The 24955-nt window shown below is 39.6% G+C and overlaps 2 protein-coding genes across 3 annotated transcripts in view; one reads left to right on the top strand and one right to left on the bottom strand.

The window, feature by feature from the left end:
• The window catches only part of LOC117237775 (plexin-A4), a 425345-nt gene that overhangs the window by 314208 nt on the left and 86182 nt on the right, over positions 1-24955 (bottom strand). The gene's annotated exons all lie outside the window — the stretch shown is intronic.
• On the top strand, positions 19683-23981 carry LOC117237822. Its single transcript, XM_033502187.1, has 2 exons — positions 19683-19747; positions 22227-23981. Exons 1-2 carry the CDS (start codon positions 19711-19713, stop codon positions 22604-22606), a joined length of 417 nt encoding a protein of 138 aa, XP_033358078.1. The 5' UTR covers positions 19683-19710; the 3' UTR covers positions 22607-23981.

Raw genomic sequence — 24955 nt, 5'->3', positions numbered from 1 at the left:
ACGAATGCGAATGGTTTGTTGAAATAAACGAAGCCTTGTTATAATATGTCGCTATCAACTGTTACCAAGGCGCCACAATGGTCACTCGTGACCACCAATAAGATAAACGATCCATTGGGGAAGAATGTTGCCTTACATCATCGATTTATTATTATTTTGCGATTACATGCTTCGAATAATAAAAATACTCCCGTGGCGTCCTGAGCGAAACATGTGATTTCGGCGTGGCAGTCAAAGCGTTAAGGAGGTTCAAGGCGAACAAGATGGACCTAAAAGTAACGATGCTATCGACAGATAGAATACCACGGGAGATTAACAATGTCAGTAAAAATAAAGAGCAATCTAAAAGCTGAAAAATGCTTGACCAGCAGGAGGAGCTCGAACGCAAAAACTAAAATCAGACGTAAAAAAGAAAGACAACAACTTAAACGCAGAAACGTGTAGAGATGAAAACAGGTAGAAAATTCCTTTCCCTTCGAGAAGGCCTGTGTTATCCACTATAATTACTCGAGCACGCGATCGGGAAGGCTTCGTCGTTTGAAAGTTCACGTAGGACTTCCTAAAAGTCACTGTACGGAAAAGAAAAGGCGAGAACACGGGGCAAAACCATGTAAAGAGAGAAAGAGAGAGAGGGGGGGGGGGAGATAATAGAAAAAACGGAAAGGAAGGTATCTAACAATTTATCGACTAGGGAAACCAGGTGCCTTTGAATCGGAACCCTAACGCATATTCCTCTTAACGAAATGAAACGCCTGACTTTGTGCAGGACGCGACGAAGTACGTGAGAAAGAAAAAAGAAAATGAAAGGAGAAAAAATGTTGTATACCAGGGGAGAAAGAAGGGAGTGGATGGAGAACCAGCCGGAGGAAGGGAAAGCTGTTTCTTCTGCTCGTTCCTTCTTATCGCGACGTAACGGTAACGTTCAATCGCAACAAAAACTTTCCTTATTTTCCGAACACCCATCTCAGAGCCTGTCGGGGCTCCCTTCTGCAACACGTCAATTCCAGTTTATGGGTAGAGGCGACGAAGGAAGTGGAAGTCTACCGTGTGCTCCGTGTGTCCTGCCTTCCTTACTTTACACGTACGTCTTCTCGTAATTGTAATTGACGACGTTGTAACAATGATTTGTGCTTTGATTGAAAAGTAGGTTTTACGAGTTGTTTTCAGCAACGCACCGCTGAAGCATGGAAATGGGAATTTGGCGCGGACGTTTATTACAAGCGACCGAGGTACAGAGATGCGAACAGGCAATGAATATTTGAGGTTAGGGTGAGAAAGAAAGTTTCAGAGAATATGAGACTGAAGAATCTGTTCCGCGTAGTTTGGCTGAAATGGGTGGAAGAGATTGTAAAATGGAAGAAAGGAACATGCGTACACGAAGGTGCACAGTCGCGTGAAAGACGCAAAAGAAACGGAGAGTGCAAGTTGTTTCGTGTTGTCCAGTCATTTTCTGCTTTAACCTTATTTTATATGGTATTTTCCATTGCAGTATATTTAACATCCTCGACACGAACGTTAAATAAAGTCAACGGTACTCTAGTTTGACTTTCGCGTTTTCTAATTTGTTATTCTATCGAATTATACGAAATTTTATTTTGTAATAAATGCTATAAAAGGTCTTTCCGTTCGATTCTTCGCATTATCATCATAAGATAAGCATTCTGAGAAATACCGGCCTCTATCGATTCATGATTTAATATATTGTATGTATATTTAACATTTCAATACACAGGTTTGTATTCTTGTTTGATGTCGAACTATCTTCCCACGATATAGGGGACAGATAACAAATAAAATTCTTACAGTTGAATTTTACCTTACATGCCAACTGTACGAGTGCGAATAAAAGTGCTTATCGGGTAAAAATGAGTCATTGATTGGCGAGTGACGACTAGTGATTAGCCGAGTTCGAAAAATGAAAAATTCATCGCTCCTGGGGAACCGATAAGCAGAATTCAAACGCATTCCATGAATGTGACGTTAATGTGAAACAAGGTTTCCGTTATCAAGCTATATATCTAGAAAGACATGATTGCTCATTTTTGTGTTCAGATATCACGTTTCCGTTCGAAAATTAATCTGCCAATCAATACAGCAATCGACATTCTGACAAAAAGCGATGAGACAGATATCACGAGCGAAGCTTCATTTTCAATCCGTTTTTAATATGAAACCCGGATACAGACCGAAGAAAGTCAGCAATTAGAAGCTAATTTCTTTGTGAAATTAAACGAACAATTGTGAAGAACTACACGTAAAACAAAGGAACTTAATTTTCCAAGGTAAGCAGCAGATGAACGTTTACAGGAAGGCGAAACGGAAAATGAAAAATTTCGGTTTGGTACTTCAGCATCGATATTTTCAGAATCTAAACGTTTAATATTAAAATTTAATCGGCAATTAGCAGAAATTACGAGCAATTTTGGCAAAAGTTCAAACTATATTTCCGTATAATTAGTCATAATGAAGTTGTTCAAGTACGAATGACAGATGCAATTAGAAACGCCGATACCAATAATCACGAAAAACAGCTATTGTTTGATGGAAGTAACGCTGGACATTAGCGAAATTTCAGAAGCCACAAACTCTCGTGTAAACAAATCTAATTATTCTATTCCATGTAGTATTATACAAGGGAAGTCCATAGCATGTAATTTGTAACTTGTCAATTTCGTGGAATTACACAACAGAATTTTATACGAAAATCCGATGAGTGAATTATTCAGGACAAGAAACATGGTTAATTACATTAAATTATATTACGATAAGCTGAACCACTTCAAATTCCAACAACCAAGTACCCATTTCTATACCTTCACTGAAAGAGTTATTTATTATTGTAGCAAAAATATCACAAAACTGCTCCAGATCTGCATTTCTCTTCGTCAAAATTTATAGAAAAGTTTCGAGTATTCGTCTGTTTAGGCGTTTGATTGTTAAAGAAGCGCAACAAATTTTTTCCAGGCGAACAAAATGGCAGAACGGTTCTCCTTCGCCCAAGGGTTGAACATCGTATCGGAACGCGGTAAACGATCGAACGCAGACCGCGCACGCAGTTCCAATCTTACTCACGGAACATCCTATACGGCGTCGCGTTTCGTCCTTTTCGTACGAAGAGATGAAGGTAAACGCGGTGTTTCGAGCCTCGTACGAAGAAGCACGCAACGATCGAGCAACGTGGAAAGAGGATCGCGGCGGGTTATCCGACAAGCAGATAAGCATCGCGAGATATCCAGGAACGCGCGGTTCCACATAGAAGGGGAGCCAAGTAGCGGCAAGTATGCGTGCAAGAGCACTATGTTTGTTCCAGGTGCGCTCGTGCGAGCGCGAGAAAGATCGTAAGGAAAGATGGTTACGGTATAGTTGTTGGAACCGATATACCGAGATCGTAAATTAAAGCGTAAAGTGGCGATTGATGTATTTACTTGTTGAGAATTATTCATCAAGCTTTCGGTTAAACGCTAGCCCGATAACGTAACTTATAAGCAATGAAAATGAAAAATGGTGCAGTGTATTTATGTTTGTACTTGATTAAAGAAACACCATCTAGATAAACATCCTTCTTATCCTCTAACTATTATAAATAGTTCTTTACTTCGGATATTTCATATATATTCTTGCACATCATACGTATTCTACACAGTTTTGAACATTTTGATTTTTCATAAATTCATCAACATGTACAGTCTACTAACAAACTGTTTCCATTGGAGACGATGCTATAAGCGAGAGTTAGGTTATACGAAATATAAAGCGAATACGAAATGACAAAGATTTTGCTGGCTGAAGATTTACGCATTTGAAAATAACATAAGAGAAGATTTGAATCAAAAAGATTCTTGGAAAAAAATTAACTCATTTCTTCGTCACCAGGTGAATCAGCAACCGACAATTTTGGGAAGCTACGGTACATCTTTTTCTACAAAAAAAAAAAAAAAAAAGAAAATGAGAAAAAATCGCCTTCGACGTACACAATTTAAAATAAAAATTCCACTCCAAAGAAATTCGTAACGCAGGGATTCGTAAAATGGGAGCTACCCATGTTTCTTCTGCTGATTGTACGCACGAGACAAGGTGCTTTTGTTCTTCTCGCGCTATCTGATAAAAGCACACGTGCCTTTTCCCTAGTGTAGTCCTATTCTGTCCGGTGTGCGACACACGCACATATCGTATGTAGGTTAAAACCGTAATTAACGATCGTTTCGATCGTCGACAATTTTCACCGAGGTATTATCCGATCTAACCCCGGAGACGTCGCGACACGAATGGAAAGGACGTTGTTTAGCTACCGCAGGGACCACGTATCTTCGGTTGGGAAACACAAACAACCGTGAAACGACACCTTAATTAGCGTGTTTACCGGAGAACCAACCGGTTGCGAGTAGAAAAGATTCACGGATTAATCCGGAAATGAGAAGTAGCTGCATCCCGAGCTCTTGATTCCGGCAAGAATCTCTAACGTAGATTTTCATATTTGCAAAAGAGGCAGAGATTGAAGAAAAGATCAATTCGATTAATCTCTTAAGGTACAAATTTCTTCGATCTGACTGGTCAAAAATTAAGAATTTTTTCTTTTTAGTGGAATTTTTCCTTGGCTATATAACAATATATATATATATATATATATATATTTATATTTCATTAAGTCATTATTTTAATTTCATTAAACCATTATTTTTATTTTATTACGTCATCATTTTTATTTTATTGACTCGTTAACTTGATACAAGTCGGTGAGCGTGCAGCGAAAGCATCGTTTCTAACTACCATGGACAATTAACTCACCCATAAAAATAGATGGAACGTCTATAAAATACCTTTCAATGCTGGGACTGTTGATTATTCACTCGTAAAATTAGCTATCCAACGATATTTTCCATTCTGCGTTTATAAAACAAATAATTTAAAATGTAGAACATCTAATATAAAATCCAATAAAAATCTGATATATCTAAGAGAATCTATATTATCGAAGAAAAATACGAAGTACTTGTAATAGACAATAAACAGTGTCGTTAAACGCGCCATTAATACTTGAGATTTTCAAAAAGACTTTCTGGAAAACGCTAAAAATCTTTCATTTCTCCTATTCCTCGTTAAACCGTAAAATCAACGTCGACCACGGATGGCAATTATTTTGACGAATACTTCAAACTATCAGTGGAGATTAATCGTATCCTTCCGGAAACATAAGGAATAGAAAGCAATGGAACGAGAAACGTAATTGATTCGAGGTTTTCAGGGACGATACGGTTGATTCGTACGCGAACTACGTATAATTCCTGCGTGACGTACGCCGAAAGCGTCCAGCAGAAACGGCCAGGCGTTAATTTTAATTACAAAGTATGCGCTTTAATATGCACATTTATTTTAATGGAAAACCGACGGGTGCTTCCGTGCGATGCACCCGATAACCTTCCTACGTACCTGCTTATATTTCATCATTTTCCGCGGAACACGCGAGGAAGGCTGGGCGCTTTACTTTCATTTAGTTCGCCTTTAAACGTACAAATCTCGTTCATAAATATTAGAACACTTGCAGGGCTCGTAAGAAACGCGAAGATTTGCCTAAATTATCAAATTACATTTGCAACACGTTGATAAATTGTTTCAAGATACTCGCAACAATTGCTGGACTATAATAAATTCTAATTCGTTCAGGAGCCATATTTAATCGATTCAGTTGGATTGTTTAATTTTGTCATTACAATGTCGTACGATTAATACATCATCAAGTTTCTTTTTTTCAATTCTTTACTAACAATAAGGTGTTTTATCGTATCCTTATACGAAGATATTAAGATATTACGATATTTATATTGAACATGTCAAGAAAACAATATTTTATTACACAACATTATACAAGCTTCGCTTGAATAAAAATGATCCTTTCGGAAGACATACGATAACTTGTATAAACAATTACACAAACCGACAGACCGATCTTTTTTCAATTCTTAATCGAAACACGTTTCCCGAAACTACGCTAAATATTCTTAACTCGCAGCAAAGAATTCAAACGTCACGGAATTAAGCAGGCCGATGCACGGCAACGCTGATCTCGATTAAGGCCACTCGAATGAGAAACGTCGGAGAGCAAAGGAAACTGTCGGGGTTCGTCGAACCGTCTGTGAAATCAAGGTCGTTCCTCGGCGAGATTCGATCCTGAAACCGGGCCAGAAACGTTCGCTTTGATCCTTCGATTGCTCGTTAGAGAATCCGCACAGATGCCAGGTGAAATGCGATCGCGTAACTAACGCCTTTGGAATTTTAAGGAGACCGCGGTAGAATGCGGTTCGGTTTTCAAGAAACGTCGGATTCTCAGGTACGAGAGAGGTTGGAGGGTGGAATTTAAATAGTCGGACGAGAAGCTACGGGTAAATTACGAGGTTGAAGTCACGTATGGTTAAAGAAGAGGCCCGTTACCAGAGAGCGAGAAACGTACCTTAAGGGGTAAACTGCTTTTCCAAGCCGCAATTCTCCGTAACAAATGCGATCATTTGGTAAACCGGAGAGTGGAGACTTTGCAGTGGGAAGGAGAAAAAGAATGAGACAAGGAAGAAGCGTGGGTGGATAACGGGAAGGGACCAAAAGGGGAGCAGCATCAATTCTTTACAGTTTCTTACTGTTCCGCTCAAGGTAGCCTTCCTTTCCTGGTAAATTAAGAAATTTAAAGAAATTTGTATCCATTGTGCGTGGAGTAACACGGTAGAGCTCCGTCTATATGAAACCATTACAGAACGAATAGTTCGTACACTATGAAACATTTTACCGATTTTCCCCATTAGCTACGATTTTTCGGTATTCATAATAGGAATTAATTTTCGCATATGGAGCATTATCAATCATGATGGATTTCTATAGAATTTTTCTGAATGTATCGTTATAAAAAAATTCAGTATATTTTTCCAAATCACGAAAATATTGTTATAACTTAATTAATTATGAAAGTAAGGGATATGCAGTTGACCTTCCAACAACGTTCGTGTAGTCGAAAATCCACGTATAATTATGAGTCTCCAAAAGCTTGGCTATGCATGTACATGTATGTACGTAGTAATCTGTTGTTAACCGAAAGCTTTATTCTGCATATTACATATGTACATGCGTTTGTTATTACTGTTTTGTTATAATAACATAAATTGAAGAAAAGAAAGTTGCCTACATATAAGGAAGAGAAAATACGTACACATATACATATTCAATATTATATTCATATTGTGACGAAACATGACTGATTTCACAACGCCGATAATATAAACATAGTCTGCTCGATCGTCTTTTAACAACGGCGATTTGCGTTTTTTTTTCTTTTTCAAACGTTCTTTGCTAGTCGTTTGGTTTGTTGCAAAGTCACGACTTAGTATACGGACTACATACCTACATAGTATACATGTTTTCGTGGAAACTCCTACAATATTGATGGAGAAAGAAATGCATGTGTAACCAAATCCACGTTGCTTGAAAGTCAACTGTACTTTTAAGGATTGGTATATGTACGTGATCAAATCTATGTTCTCAAAATTTTTACTCAATTTTTACTCATTGCGATAAAAGATGAATTACGGCACAAAAAAAGGTAGCTCATCTTTTTCAAAAAATTCTCTATGACAGTTTTTTACAATTCAAAGAACTTGCAATTTTACTGTAAAAAAAAGTGAATATAGCAATTATATCATCGGTTCTATTTAGTATTTTTAGTATTCTGAGAACGTGCCTACTCGATCCACAATTTTTTACAATTCAAAAAACGCAATTTTACTGTAAAAAAAAATGTGCTTAGAGTAATTATATCATCGGTGGTTCTATTTAGTATTTTTAGTATTCTGAGAACGTGCCTACTCGATCCACAATTTTTTACAATTCAAAAAACGCAATTTTACTGTAAAAAAAATGTGCTTAGAGTAATTATATCATCGGTTCTATTTAGTATTTTTAGTATTCTGAGAATGTGCCAACTCGACCCACAATTTTTTACAATTCAAAAAAGTTGTAATTTCACTGTAAAAAAAAATGTGAATACAGCAATTATATCATCGATTCTATCGACAATACAAATTTCCACGACGATTTCAAATTTTCTCAACTCACTAATGCCCTGCACTTGTACAATTTTAAGAAGCTTACAGTTTTGCTGTAAGATATTGTAATATTTAATTATATTAGCAACTCAATCTGTATTACAGGCTGCAAGTTTCCTCGGCTCTTTAATTTCCTCAACTTCTCCCATTAATCGCGCTAAACTAATTAAGTCCCTTTTAATTTCTCAGGTGCGCGCCGACAATTGAAAACGAGGAAAAATTGCAATTACTCGGCGAACCAAGTGTTCGTCCTCGATATCTCCGGAGAATGAAGGAAACGCGGGAAGCACAATGAAAAAAACCTTTCCGAAAAAGGCTCGGAAACAGATGTGCGACACAGCGTTATGACCGTGTGGCAGTTAGTCAGAACGAATTTAAAACGTTCAGATATCCGAACGGGGAAACTACCTTGCTCCAACGTGGGAAATACCTTGAGATAAACTGCCTTCTTAAGAAAACTTCCACGTAACGAATGCGATCGCTCGGCCAACTTGAATCGACCTTTTAGTTCGCGACGAAAAAAAAAAAAAGAAGAGCAAGGAGAAAAGAAAAGTAAAGCAGAAGTAAAGAAACACGGCAAAGGAAGCAACAAAGAATGTAACGGGGGTCAGCCGAAAAAAACGATACGCGATTCCTTTAAATCTGCACAGGGTTGCTCCGCCGTGCTCTCTTCCTACGAAACTCTTCTGATTCGTCATTAAGTAAATGGCGAAAGACGAAAAAAGAAATCGCCCGGAAGAAGTTGCCGAGTAATTTAGAAAGATATACAGGGTCTTCGCTTTTCCTTCGACCCCTGCACCATGCACGATAAGACGATTAGAAGACGTACAAGTTCTATTGTCTAAAAGCTTTCTGTTGAACCCTTTGTTACGCGGACGGATTTGGATTAGCAAAAATCTCGAACTGACAGAAGACAGGGGCGATTTTTCATGAAAATTTAACGAATACGGATGAGGGAGCTAAGTGATATCTGAAGTAGATCAATTATTCAAGAAGGAAGAGCTATTTCTTAATTGATATCGTTAGATTAGCGGAGGATACGATAATTGTGGATTGGTTTAAAATTAATCTTTAATTGCTAGCTTCTATTTTTCAGTGAATTGATCGACTATCTTCATTTTTACTTGCTCTGTATAGCGGAATATCAAACAGTAGAACCGTTTGTCAAAAAACCTGTTTCCTTTCTTCTTTTAGTAGTCACATTGAAAGAAATCTTAAAGACACGTTACGTTAGCGAAAAACAAATATTCTTGATGTAGCGTGCAATCATTAAGACAACTTGTAGTATCAGATACTAAAAAGTACAATATAAAGTAAGGCATATCGACCTGTAACATGGCAGCTAACGTGCTAAGAAGCCTAATTTGCCGTTTCCTTACTCGAAGATCCCAAGAAAATCACACGAGTATTATTCATTTTTTGAACAGAACTATATGTTACTTTAATGTACTCAGCTGTATCGTGATTCGCGTTCAAGGAAGTGATACCGAATGACCGGGAATATTAAAGGAAAATCAAGGTCGTAGGTTAAAAACCCCTCACACACGCTATCGTTAAAATAATCGCACGATATCGCGTTGAAACGCGAATTAAAGAGACATTAAGGGAAAACTTATGACTCCAGAAACCTGGAAATTCAGCGACTTCTAAACAACACGGCAAAACGTATACTTTCCCCGAGAAAAGGTCGAGAAAAGGATAAATCAACCGGTCAGACGGAAGCTGGCGAGCATTGAACACGATTGTCTGGGAAAAGTTGAATTAATTTACTGGCGATGTAGAAAAGAAAACAAAAGAAAACGAAGGAGAGGCCAGTCTGACTACGAATACAACATTTTTCTCGAGTGCAGTCGGCTGGCTTGCGAACCTTAATGGCTCTTTAACGAGTTAAACAATCGTTAAGACTTTAAACAATCTCACCGGTTCGACTAGATTTCTCTTTCTCTCTCTTTTTTTTTTTTTCTTTTTAACGACAGATTTCCACGGAGTCGCATCTCGCAATTCTAGCAAGTTCAAAGAGCTGAGTTTTGGTTTGCAAACACTACGAAACTTTTCTCCGTTTCCAGCCTCTGATCCAAACCTCTGCCATCCCTTTGGTCGGTTTACTCACCGTTTCGGACAACGTACTTCTACGAACTTAAGTCGAAACTAAGTACCCACAGGATCCAGCGCAAAGACACGCGCCCCATGGAAACGGGCTTCCTCGTTAGCCGCCATTGTTCTGACAAATTTCTCGACCGCGTTGTTATTCCACGACGAAAGGGTGGAATTTCGCTCTGGCGTGCTTAGTATCGCGCGTACGTATTAACACCTTAATGCGCGCATAAGTCTCATCAGCTTAAATCACATTTTTCATTCACATTACATCAGAATCGAAATAGGAATCGAATTGCTCCAGAATAGTCCGATCGAGGTAAGATAAGACCGGTTTCTACGTGTCCTTCCTCTTCTTCTTTTTCTATTCTACTTTCTCTGTATACAATACGATGCACAAAAATTTCCAATCAGATAGACTTCTCATTTCATATACCAAATCCTATTTGTATTAACAAATTTTAACGTAAGAGCAAGTAAAAGAAAATGGAAAATATACGTTGGTTAATATTTTTTGGAACATTTGCTTCCGAACATGAAGCGCAAGATCTGGAAGACTTTAGTACACCGTTGCAAATAACAGAATGGGAACAGCAGCAGCACGGAAACCTAACACGAAACCACACCACGAAATTGTCACAAGAGAAACGTCTTTACGAAGTCACAAACATCGAACCGACAACGGTGCTCGCAGGCCGCCGATCGATTTCCTCTTTCGTCGACACTTCGATCCCATTTCTAAACTTGGCCTCCTAGACAATCGTCAAATACTATAAATCCTTTCTCTGATCCCCGATTCTGTATCTACGAAGATGCTTACGTACGTATCTATCCGATCTACCAGAAAATCACGTTATCCGATCTGGTTCTCTATCTGGTAGCCGTCGATCAGCGTCGCGGAATGGACGCGGGAGTAGCGGAAGAAAGAAGGAAGAGCGCAAACGAGGCAGCATCGATACCAATGAGAAATAGCGGACAGCGGATCGTCCTAGTGGCGTGGTTCGTAGCGATGTTTGCCGATTTTTCCGGTCATGAGGCCTCTCTCTCTCTTTATAAAGGCGTTCACTCGAAGGTGTACGCAGTTGGACTGCTATAAGCGAAGACGAGAGAGCGATCGAAGGTGAAACGAAGAAAGAGAAAGGTGGAAGGAGAGTAGGAGAAAGACTACGAGGAGCGTCGTGCCGCTCGGCAAAGGCCATTTACCGGTGACAGAGACAAATAGAACCGGGTACGTTCTAGGGGGGTCCGTGAGAGAGAAGCCGCGTGTCGTCTAACTAACAGAAGCAGAGAGGACAAGAATGAGAGAAGTCCCTCAGTCGACGAGGATCGAGAATATGGCCATAGTAGGAGGAACGAACGACCCTCTGTACGAGCAGCGCAAGACGATGAATTCCGTCACGGCCTGGCCCTCGTGCCAGGTCCGTGACTCGATTCTTCAGCGCCCTTTTCCTTGTGCTCCCTTTTTTTCTCTTTCTTCCCTACCGTTGTTAAGTTCTAACAGACGAGAAACGTACAATGGAAAAGCTCGTGATTATTTTTCCATCGTGTTTCTTTGCGTTTGAGGATGCACGTTGCGACATTGAACAATCTGAGGATTGAAAGTACAGCCGATGAGACGCGACTATTGTGATAATAAATGAAAATTAAATTTACTAAATAATATATTATAATAAAATTTGAAACCAAACCGAAAGGAAATTGTAGAGATAAGAGATGGTCTCGTTAGAGTTATTAATATACAGGGTGGTTGGTAACTGGTGGTACAAGCGGAAAGGGGGTGATTCTACGCGAAAAAAGAAGTCGAAAATATAGAAAAAAATGTTTTTTTATTTTTTCTTTTTTTTTAATTTTTCCATCGAGATAACGATCTACAATGAGATACGTTATAACGTACCGCACGCGTACCGAGCGAAAATTCAAAATCGATTTTCTCGAAAACAAAGCCTCAAACGAAAAATTTTTATTCTATATTTTCGACTTCTTTTTTCGCGTAGAATCACCCCCTTTCCGCTTGTACCTCCAGTTACCAACCACCCTGTATATCACGAATAATTAATTATTATGTATTAAGTATTATGTTTACCATAAATATCTTATAACTTCTTACGTACACATTTTCAAGTTCGTTTCAAATTTTACGAATATAATCAGGACAAACTTACCTCGTTACAAATGTTAATGAGATTTCAAAATGCTTTGTACAATGTATACGTAAAAGATTTCTAGCAGTGTTCGACTACTTGTACGAGCCACGCCATAAATTCCCCGTAAGTACACGAAGACGCACCATCTACATATCAATTATTACTCTATTATTATCAAGCCTGGCATATGCACGTGTTCCAACAACACCCAACACGCGTCTTCCGTTCCACTCTATCCGCCTCGCTCTTTCCTCCTTTGTCTTATTCTCGCTATCACGAGGTTCAATAATTTCGTTGCAATTAACGCATTCATCGTGCCCTTGGGCCTTGAACGGAACGCAGCATCGAGAGCAAAAACTGGAAGGTATACCTGAGCAATGGACGAGTATCGAGTAGAGGGAAGAAGAAGAGGAAGGAAGGAGAAACGAGGAAACGAGAAGGATACGAAGGGATCCGTCGAGGCACGTACACGTTCGTCGGTCTTCTCTTCCTTAACCTGAATATGGAAGAGAGGTTGTGGATGCCGCACACGGCTCGCCGGGAATGCGGCGTGTCGTTGCCCCGGCGCAAGTTTTAGGCGCAAACCGCCGGTTCTTTTATTAAAAATCGCCAGCTGGCCGAAATTTTCTACCAAACAGTGGTTTTTCTTCGCTACGTTCGCGTTTCGATGTGGCAAAACTGCAGCACATGGTTAATCCGAATTAACCAGTTAGTTTCACCATTCGTCTTCGTGAATTGAAAATATAATAACATCGTATACACATAAACGGTGTACATGATTAATGCACACTAATATACATAATTAATATATATTAGTATCATAATAATTATATAACATAAGCGCATATTATGTAGGTATAATTTTATGTATATTACGAATATCTCTATTCCATTGATAGTTGCCTTTTTATTACGAGAAATCTATAACAAATTAGTTATAACACGTTTAGAAAATTTTGTACATTAATCGTTAACATGGTGCAACGGTAAGTCGTATTTGGAAGCAGGTTTTCTTTTTGCTTAATGAAATGGGAATTTTTTATTACGCGTATGATAGAAATGGGAAGCTCTCACGTAATTATGACTGGATTAATGCAAAATACAAAGTGCTACGTTGAACAGTAACTTGCTCGAAACTTATTAAAATAAGCTTATGGTCCGAAATTTCGAAATTTAATCTCTCGAAATACCGATAAGCAACTAAAAAAGGTGCTCGTACGAATATACTTTACAAACATTTTTTCAAAATACGAACTGAAAAGAATTTGCTGCGATATAAAACGATACGGTCCATAGTAACATTTATTTTAATATGAAACACAAAATAACTTTCAACATCGATAAATAGAAAAGTACAGAAATTGAACATTTTTAAAAAAACAACGATAATAAACAAGTTCATTGCCTGTATTTAACCTACGCATATTTTGTCGTATGTATCCGTCTGTAGCCGTATCACCGAAAGGATTAAAGGTCGAAAACAAACAGAGACTATCTACTAGCGATCGTTGAAAAATTAATTTCCCATGTAAACGGTGGAAAATGCAAACGCGGCTTGGTAAAGGTAAGAAGTTGTCGTTGTGAGAACGATTTGTTGTCCTGTAGGAAACTGCATTAGATAAAACACACCAACGCAGGGCAAAAGGGACGTTTACTGTCCGAGCTGGCATGGACCGACGTTTCATGAAACATAAATGCCGGTGTATCCATTCGCTCGAAATCCCGGGCGGGTCGTTTTCGCCGTCTCATTTTCTATACTCCATTACTACTGTCATTAAACCCCTCGGCTGGCCATCGAAAATCCCAAACCTACCGACTGCCCCACCGGTACGCGTTACTCCGCGACGTTTTATTACGATTAAGAGTCCCGCTAAAACACGCCGTCCAAACAGATAGATAAACGAGGAGACAAGGAAAATAGAGGGTGTGGATCCTAGAGAAACGTGGCGTGGCTCGATCACAGCGCTAGCAGATGTTCCCGGGGCTGAAATGGGGCTCGAACATCGAAATTCGAAAGCAGAAACGCGCAATGCGCCGCCAGGGGATCCTGGCGCCCCGCTCCAGCCAACTTATAGTTTAAGGGTAGAAACGAACCAAGGAGAATGTGAACTCGCCAGATAGAGCGAGAAGAACGAACATGTGCGGGATACATGCATATACAGGGTGTCCTGTAATACGCGTATTCTATGAAATTCGATGGAAGTCGAAATTACTGTGGATCGTCTCATTTCATTTAATGTAATATATTTTTTGCAGCAAGGTCGTATTTTATTAATATTAATTATTCTTCTGTAAAGGATGTTAATGAAACGTTGCTAAAATCATTTGAAACCACTTGTTTCAGATCATACTTACTCTGTTTCAGATCATAATTTGATACTGATTTCACTTCTATAACAGCGAAACACTGCTGGAATTAAAATTCTTCTGGAATTTAATCAACGATCAATTTAACGAAGATAATCAAATATCAACTAACGCGACACAAACACTGATAAACAAGCTGAGATAGATAAAACGATACATCAACCGTGGCGAAATCACCTTCCTGTTTATACCGCGTATTAAATTTTCTACTAATTGTGTTATTAATTGAAAATCAGTACTACCAGTGTTATCAAATGCCAGACGCCATAACACAAAATTCGTTATACCTCATAAACGAGCTGAAACAAAGCATACGCCATCGACCAAAATTCTGAAATCACTTTCCTACTTGTATCGTGTATTCGATTCTCTATTAATTCTATTATCAATCGAAAATCAATATTATTTACGATTTCCTTGATTTTCACATAATATCTCTAAAATAACTTTACTTTAACAAATTCGAAAACCTTTCCTTCATATTGAATGCAATCTCAGACATTCTTTTTCATTTCTTAAATTCCACGAGACGCATACACATGCCAAACTTTCGATCGATATTTCTACAAACTTTCTAATTGTTTCCAAATAAAAGGTCTTCATGGAAATTACTGCCATACGTTACAGGACACCCTGTATGTAACACCAAAAGGGAATCTAAGTGGTACGCTGGGGCTCGTGGCGACTAGGAGAGAAGAGGCAGGGGTGTGTTGCTGTACAAGACTCTCGGTAAGCTCGATGCCTGTTAAGTTTCTCGTGTATTATATCGTGTGCCGAAGCCCCGAGGGACGTCCAAGCTTTGGGGTTCGCCAAGAGGATCGACCCGACCCGTACTGTTCACCGACGTCCTGCTTAAACTCTGCGGGGGAAAGGAGGAGCGAAACACCCTTCCTAGTTTTCGAGGGTGTTACAGGGGGGTTTTGGGTTGGTAGGAGAGCGGGACAGGCGACGAAACCCAATGGATCGCCGAAAATGCACGACCCACAAACACGTCGCGCGAACAAAGAACATTGTCGGGCCGAAATAATTGCGCTACTGTCGGTAATAATGCGGCCAGATGCCTGCGTGCGGATCTACCCCTACGTTTTCCACGGAGGCCAAAGGGGACATTAAATTCGATGAACTCCACCATTTCTACGTTTTACGCTTATTTCTTGTTACCAGTTGTACGAATTTATTACTTTATCTTGCAAAGTTAACAAAAATCGCAATGCAAAATCTGTTTCAAGGCTACCGGACTGGAATAAAACCATCTATCTGTTGCTTTATTTATCGTAGCGATAACGCGGTACGTGATTAACTTGAACGAGATTTCTGTATAAAACGTGGATGACGACTAGGCAGGTTTCTTTCAGATTCTAAAACGTCAATTGCGAGCACAGGAAGATCTTTGGTAGAATTATGCGAAGGTCACAAGAGGCACATTTTCGTCGATTTTTCGATTTTAACGTCGATACGTGTTAGGAAATTCGATGAAGCGAACAAAAATTTGAATCTCACCCGTGGTGTCGTTTATAGAATGCACGAAACCAAAGAATAGCAATTACCAATTGAAATGATATGATATGATATGATGACAAAATCGAATGATACAAACGTCGAAAATAATTACAACAATTATAAAGAAGAGTTTGAATTTCTAGTATCTACTAATTTAATTCTCATTCTTAGTGTAACACAGAACATATAGGTAGATTCATCTTAGACCACGGTTCCAAGCAAAACGACGATCATGAAGATTTCAGTAAGTCCGTAATAATCTTCCAGTCTTATCTCGCTGTCTGAAAGTGTACAGCCTGATGGACGAGCGTACTTGTGCACGCACCTGCATGAAATTTGGAAAGTGTAAGCCCTCGTGGAGAGTTGGCGCAGTTAAATGGAACGCTGACTGTACAGAAACGAATTTATAATCTGCCGTTGCAATAACCGAAACAGAAAATTGCCCGAACAACGCTGGAACGCGAGTGATAACGGACAACGATACGTTTCAATCTGACGCGATAAGGATCGAAAAGTGGAACGCGTGTAAACTGTTCATAATATTCGATGAGACGAGACCCGTTAAAAATGCATCAATCACCGTTAACGGGCCATCGGGAAACAGTAAGCAAAAGGAGCAATAAAGTGTCCGGTCGCATTTAGGATGCACCGGTTTCAGCGACAGCTTGACAGTTTGTGATGAATCGGCGGTACGCTCGGGATGATACCCGAGGAACGCGAGCACCAGCTAGGAAAATGGGCCATTTCGTCGGCTATTTACAAAACGCTCGAGAAGAGGTAAAAAATGACGGGTTACCCTGTGCAGACGGTCAACAACGACGAAGACGAAAACGACGACGACGGCGACGATGTTGAGGAACGTCGAGATCGAGGATACGTGAAGCATCGTTATCAAGCGGATGTCACGCGAGTGGCACGCGACCTCGCGACTTTCCGTCTCGCTACGCAAACTCCGTACAACGCTTTTCCATCAGAATGAAACAGGGTTGTGTCACCGGAGCTAGACGACACCCAGGGTAACAAATCACCGCAGATATGATGCCTCGTGACGATTCTCAGCGAAGGTTTTCGTTCGGAAATTTATCACCACTCGTGTACCTTCACTCTTTCATTTTTTTTGCTTTCGTTTGGAAACGTCGTTGTTGGACGAGAGAAGGCAAAGTACAGGTAGCTTGATTATGGTACGTACGAAGTGGATACGAGAAATATTTGCACGCATCCTTATTTTCCGATAAAGCGTTTTTTATGAAGTTTTACGTTTCGTTGTTACAGCATCAAATTCTTGTAACATATGAACGTGAAAGTACTATTTTGAGAATGTTACGAATATTCTTAGCAGCCCGACAACACGCAAGTATAAAATATCCGAAGTAAAGTAATAAAATTATAGTAATATTTTGTCAGATCTCTGTTTAGACGCCACTTCCTCGGTTCACTGTATCCATGAAAATACGAATTTGCATAAATAATCGCAAAGGTCTAAGTTAATAACGTGAATATTTAATATAAAAACCTGTAGTATGCCTGGTACGTATCGATGTCTTATACGTGTAAATTCCCTTTTACTGTGCTTACCTGAAACAAAATGAAAAGGGAAGAATTAGTTAGATATATCTTAGAATTTACACTATATGTTAATTATATCCATGAAAATATGAATTTTCATAAACGTATCCGGAGTCTAGTAATCTGATTCCTACATGAAAATAAAATATAATATTGTTAAATCTTCTTCAATTTTTACATGTACAAATTTGATCCGTTATAAGAATAAATCTCATTATTTCAAAGTTAAACTAGTCAAACAAGGCAAGTAGACAGAAAATGTATCTAATAAGAAAAAAAAATGGAGAAACGAAAGAATCGGACTCGGTACGACAACTGTTGTTTACTTCGATATTCCGTAGAACTATAGAACGTTAATCATTGCGTTTATTAAAAAGATTTATACGTGACAATAAATCGATAATAAAAACATTATGAAAGAATACATCGATGAAGTAAGTACGTACTACGTAAAGATATTCAAGGAGCAAGCAGAATGATTTCATTCGCGCGAATCCTTCGCTTCGAAATGATAAATAGCTGCCTACGGATAAATAGACATTATTCCCACGAACAACGTTCGCGTTTTTCAAGCGGCCATTTATTTAATACGTTTTAAGAGACTTTTAAATCACTGGCAGGCTTCATGTTCAACGGGCCTCGACTTGCCTCGAGTGCTCGAGCAAGTTAAGGCTTTTCCATCCACCTAATCCAGTTTTGATTATAAATCACTTAAAGCCGTCGTTCTGACAGCGAAACGAAGTTTTCGAAGGCTGTTCCGACATTGCAGCAGCTATATTTACTGACTCGCCAGCCCGTAATTGAAGGATTTATCTAAGGGAAAAAACGCTCGCCTCTCGCCGCTCAGACAGCCTTTTTTTTCCTTCGGCTGCATTTTCTTCCACATCCAGGCAGCGACAAACTAGAATTAAAGCAGGCGAAGTTGCGTGTCATCGCGTTGTGTCGCGTTTACGCGGCTCTTCGAGATAAATCTACTAGTTGCCACGCAACCTATTTGCGTCGTGAAATCACGCGATATCGTCTAATTCAATGTCGTTTATTCCATCGCGAGACGACCTTCTACGATGACTTCTCATATGATACCAGACGTCTAGAAAACTTTGCATTTATCTGGCCATGAATTTTAAATAGAAATGTAACATCTATAATTGAGTTTCTCTGTAGACAAGCTGATTAGCTTCAACTTTTCATCTCAATTTCATTATGTAGATACGTGGAACATGTCAGAACCAATGCAACTAATTCTCCTATACCTGTTCTTATAGCGTCTGTTCTTTCCGTGTATTGGAATACGCGTACGTATTTTCCAAGATATTCGTACTTTAAAAGATTCACAGTTCGGAATAAACTCGTCGTATAATACAAATAATATAAAGATAAAATATCAAAGCAATGGTGAGAAGGACAAACCTTGATCGTTTTAATTAGTCGTATCATATGTATTTTACGATCGTATTAATTAATTATATTTTACGAAAAGAAAGAAAAGAACAAGTAACTGCTTCAGAAATATTATCAAATTAAGAAAGAGCGTAATATTAAGAAAATGATACAAATGAGAATAATAATCAAACTGACCTCGATAGAACGGACCTCGTGGAATATCGATAATAACAAACTCAACCGTTTGCGAATTAAAGCGAAATCCTATAACCGACAAACCAAAAAAAAAAAAAAATTCACAAGGCGAAATGCTGAATTAAGTAAATTGCCTCGGACATTTTTAAATATTAAACTAACAAGATCCGGATCGAGCGATAGAAATCCCAGCCACGGAGGATCATAAATTTGAACAAAGATTTACTGCGCTGAAAAAGTACTTCTACGACTTAACCAAGGTCGGTTAAATCCTCTAACAAGCGGCTTACAAAGTCAAGAGAGGCGACTCGTCTTATCTGCGAATTAGAGTCAATTCGCGCGTCTGGGACGATGCATCCGTGGAGAGGGCTCCTGAATGCATGGCAACGTCAAATAACAACAAGTACATTACGTCAGGTTAGTATGATTCATACGAGATAACGTCGTGGCAAGATAATTATGGTTGTTACGGGCAAACAAAGCGAAGGTACGCGCAGAGCCACGGAACCGGCGTCTATCGACCGGCCGAGTATACACCACGGTTCGACAATCGACGCGCCGCCACAATCAACGCTCGATTCACCCGCGAACGCGTCCCATCCACCGGCGCGAACTTCATTCGACGTTTAATGCGGACGAACCATTCGTGTCGAACCGATCGTTCTTATAAAAATGTCCGGAAATCGTGTTTGACGTATCGTTACTGGACACGTATATCGGATAATCGTCGTCCTCTCTGTCTCTTTCATGTGCGCGCTTCGCTCTCCCCTTGTTGATTCCCATCGACAACCCTTCCGACCATCTTTTAAATAAATTTCAACGCGGCGAACAGCTACCGGTTATCTCGACGCGTGTCACCGTCCATTTAAATCGGAATCCGAATGAAATTACACGGGCCATGGGTGCACCGATCGGCCTAAAAATCTGATCGAAATATAGATCTCCCAACTCTTCCGAAAACGAGATAAGTGATCCTTTTTTATAGTTTTTTTTTCCAGGTGAGGTATGTTGTTACGAACGATCCTAAAACGACAGCTATAACAGTTTCTATGAATAAAATAAAAATCAAATATGGTCGAAATGATCCAACGAACGCGGAAAAGCTACTGATGGCTTCGAAATACTGTGAATTTTCTTATATCATCTTCGTATCATTGTAAAAGATAAGAAAGAAGAAGCTGTTTACCTTTCGCCAACCGCAATACTTAGAATGAGCAATAGTTAAAATGAGCAAATACTGTTTACTAATATCTTCTACACGTTTTGCTTATATATAACCGATAAATAGAAGATACTTTGAAATAAAAAGTGAACCATTGAACAATTAAACATTTTTACTAGGACATCATTATAAAAAAAATGAAGACAAATCTTGCATCTAACGGCGCACTGTGTTAAAACACTTTAAACATAAATGTGGCTCATCGATACAATCTGGACAATAGGTGGTCACCTTTTTGGTTCGATTCTTAGCAATTTTTGGTCCTGACTGCTTAACATTTTTTTTATAGCACTCTTTGCAAAATTTTCGTGCCAGGTACGCTTGCCCTTCTTTCTTCTGCATTTCGTGTCGTAATCTTTATCGAATAAGTATATTCGACGGCTCTGGTGAATGGTACTGTGTAAGGTGCATTACGAGTGTTATTCTAAAAGCTGATACCTTGATTTTTGTTTTTGTTGCTTGTTTATAGAGTATCATCGCGTTTGAAACTGATGTATTTAACAATAACTCTAAAGCTAATTTTATATACCACTTGAGGGTTCTTCTATGTGGTGTAGAATATAGTATCATTTGATCTGATAAATCTACAGCACACTTTGCTCTGTTGTAATCTACCACTACCATTGCTTTATCACAAACATAAATTTTTTTCAGTCTTCTACCATTTCATCCGAATGTCTTGTCGAAATCATAAAAATGTCACGCTTGTCTCTCCACCTTACTATTATATATATAGAATGATCAAATACTGTCTACTAATATCTTCTACACGTTTCAACAATATATTCTGGACGTTTGGCTTACGACGAAATAACGAATACGAATGGTTTGTTGAAATAGACGAACCCTTGTTATAATATGTCGCTATCAACTGTTACCAAGGCGCCACAATGGTCACCCGTGACCACCAATAAGATAAACGGTCCATTGGGGAAGAATGTTGTCCTACATCATCAGTTTATTATTATTTTACCACTATATTCTTTGAATAATAAAAATACTCCCGTGGCGTCCTGAGTGAAACATCTGATTTCGGCATGGCAGTCAAAGTGTTAACAAATTGACAAACTACGATTTCTCCTTTACGAATTTTGTAAAATTCTGCTGCTCTTTCAAAGTTCACTCGCAAAATTCAATTTCTCTTAATATCAGATTTCTTGCCGCAACGGAAGAGCTTTCATTAGTATTGGCTATTTGTATCTCGTGGCTTGTAAAGTTTCGCTAATAATATCAATCCGACTGCACGTGGCAGCGAAGAGGATGTTTCTGGGATGTCCGACTATAACGTGGCAATAGAACGGCAAATATTCTAGGCTAAACCAGAGTTGACGAGGTTAAGGGACAACCAAAGTCCACTGACGACCGATGTGTAATTCCGACTGGTTTTTATTACGATTTTAAGGCTGTAAGCCACTTAGGTTTAATGGCGCGACCGCGTTATACGCTCGTACGTTCCGGCTAGCTGGTGTAGAGAAAAAAAAGAGGGAAGAACGGAGGAAGACGAAAAAAGAGAGACGTCAGAACGGAAGCATTATGCGGATCAACTTGAGAGAGAACGAAAAAACAAATGTCTTAAGTCGGCAATAAAAAAGGAGGAGAGCGGATACTTACATATTCTGCAACATACGTTAGTTATCGTGATATCGTTACATAAAATACTTTATTTTATTACAGAAACACAAGGACGTCGCGTACAGCATACGAAACAGAGTCCCCAGTCAATAACAAGTTGCTCTGCTACGATCATCACAACACCAAGAATTACACGTGGTATTTCAACTACGCGACTAGTCGACCGAGACCTTTGCGTTGTTCGAGAATCCGTCATATGCCTAGCAGTCAGTGAACGAAAGGATGGAAAGAAGCAAGAGAACGAAAAGGTCCAAGGTGATGGAAAGAAAGAGCCAGACCAAAGTGAAAGAGAGATACGGCGGATCGGCAAGGTGGAAGAACGAAGAAAGACAAACGAAGGGCACGAACGCGTAGAACGGAACGAAATTCCTGACCAAGCAGCGTACCATGGTATTAACCCAGTTCAACCTGGGCATTATTGATTTCGACGCCGACCAGACGGTGTGAACGAAGTTTCATTCTTAATACTTTTCAAGCGTTCAACGTAAGCGTGCACACGGTGTTCTCGTTGCCAACGTACGACCGAATGGAGAGGATCGATTATCGGGCTGAAACCAGCAGCAAGCGAACCAACCAACCACTCGACTTGTGTATAGCGGGGCAAAGAGCGAACCTGGCCCGGATTCTGCTCCCGCCAAATCCCTCTCCTTCTCTCTCACTCTCTATCGTTATTCTCGCAACCTCGCAAGCGCGTTACTTTATTATTATTTCGTCGTTATCTCGATTGCCTGGCTTCCGGCGAACGACGCTTTTCCCGGCAACGACTGAAATCCCGGTTGCTGTTCCCATCGTTTCCCGCCGCTTTCATTCCGCCCGTATCGCCCCGGCGAAAATTACTTTCCGCCAAAGAGGCATACACACACAGCTCCAAGCGGATATCGATGTACACGCGCCACCCTAGTGTTTCCGCGACACACCGCGAACGCTTCGAAACGATTTAATTCTGCGAATACCTGGACAATTGGCCAGGCACAACCGTCCGACGGATACATTCTTACGAAATCGTTTCGCGGGAATGTGATCCGGATCCACGGCACGCCGATATCTCAGACCGAGCCATCAGCGGTGCAGATCGCAAGGTCGTTCGGAGGAGCGGCCACGAAAAAGAAGACTTCCTTCGTGGAGGAGGATGAACAGAGGCGCTGGAGCCGAAGCGAGACAGAGAGCCAGTTATATTAGGCTTGAAAGAGATCGCCAATCGCCGGTCTCTGCCTTTCTAATTAATTATCATACTCGACTGCCACGGTCCATTTGCGTTAGTCACACGCTTCTGGAAAGCACAGAGTAGCGGCGATATAGGTGCCGAAAGAATCTTTAGCTCGAAAAATTCCTCACGTAGGATGGAATTTCACCAGAGAAAGCGTTATATATTCGCATGTTTTATTCATTCGCAATTGAGTCGTTTTAGTATGAGATTTTGGGACTTTGTCATCGTCGATTATTGTATGCGACCGCTGAGGTGTATTTGTGTTAGCCACGCGCTTTTGGAAAGCACAGAACGCCGATATAGATGCCGAAAGAATGTTTCGCTCAAAGAGTTGCTTCTTTCAAAAAAGGGGCTGGAATTCTTTCAGAGAAAGCGTTCTGTTGGGTCGCTTCGTTCGTTTATTAAGACGATGAAGTTGTTTTAACTCGAATCTGAAGTTTTATTACTTTTCGATGGAGAATGATAACGACAAATAGAAGGAATTATATGTATATGCTTTTGCAAGAACGAGGTATAGTGACAAATATAGAATTTAGATAGATCGAACGTTTTGATTTAGTGCCTGGTATTCTTAATGTAATTGATGTCTTTATTTCTTACGGTAAATGACAAATGAAAGTAACTTCAGTCTCGGATAAAATCTGCAACATCGGCTTATCGAACCAACCAATATTTTACTAGTGGAATTTGTATCGAGGCAATGTCACAGCTCTTCGTTTAATCATACTATTCGTACTCGTGAGCAGTCCTCGACAAAGAAATCCTCGGAAGAAATCGAGAATTAATTCTTAAACGACGCAGAAGCAACGTACAAATTGACAAGTGACGCATACACTCGAGCTGCATCAATCTTTTAAAACTCTCGATAAACATTCAGCACCGATGACTTCCGAGACATTCCTCTACCAATGATACATCACGTTCAATCGAACGTGTCACGTTTCTTATTCATCGTTCGTTTCATTTTTTTCTTTTTCTTTTTTTTTTCGTTTCCGTGACGTCGTTTTCCCGACGAGACAAAAATCCTTGTCCCAGAACGAACGGAAGATCGATTAATCACGAGAGAGGCGTAGTCGTATCGCGTTTCGACAAGTGCACGGCAAAAATACGCGGTTATATTCCACGTTATTAGAGAGAAAGCGCAGATCTCTCGTTCATTAAAGATTATATGCAAATCGTATGCAAATGCCATGCAAATACTGTTGCACACTTTTTCCACGGCATAATGCGCACCATAACGGCTAAGCATGACTTCGATGGAGTAATCGGCCGGCTTCGTATTCACCGGTCTCGTTGGAAGTCGCTAACCAAATTACGAGCTAACAAAGACAGTATCTCGGCGAAAAGTTCCCTAATCTGTGAAACTTTAATCTGTAAGACTTTATTATGTCGTATCGTTCGTCTTTGTTATAATTTCATTGATTATATTTTATGTCAGTTACGTTGCAGATTTTTGTTATGGCTATTATTGACGTGTATTTCATACGACAGAACAGGGGAAAAATGAGTCATATATTTCTGGTTTTATAGAATAATTTGAAAATTCTTCACCAAAATGCACAGC

This window comes from Bombus vosnesenskii, unplaced genomic scaffold, assembly GCF_011952255.1.
Source record: "Bombus vosnesenskii isolate JDL3184/JDL3185 unplaced genomic scaffold, Bvos_JDL3184-5_v1.1 scf7180000013264, whole genome shotgun sequence".
NCBI lineage: Eukaryota > Metazoa > Arthropoda > Insecta > Hymenoptera > Apidae > Bombus > Bombus vosnesenskii.
The sequence above is the reverse complement of the archived record's forward strand: the minus strand, read 5'-3'. Positions and strand labels throughout refer to the sequence as shown.

Excerpts from the sequence above, each read along its gene's own strand:
- LOC117237822 (XM_033502187.1), top strand. The coding sequence starts at position 19,711 with ATGGCAACGTCAAATAACAACAAGTACATTACGTCAG. Across the intron at positions 19,748-22,226 it reads CAACAAGTACATTACGTCAG|AAACACAAGGACGTCGCGTA; the intron begins GTTAGTATGATT and ends ATTTTATTACAG.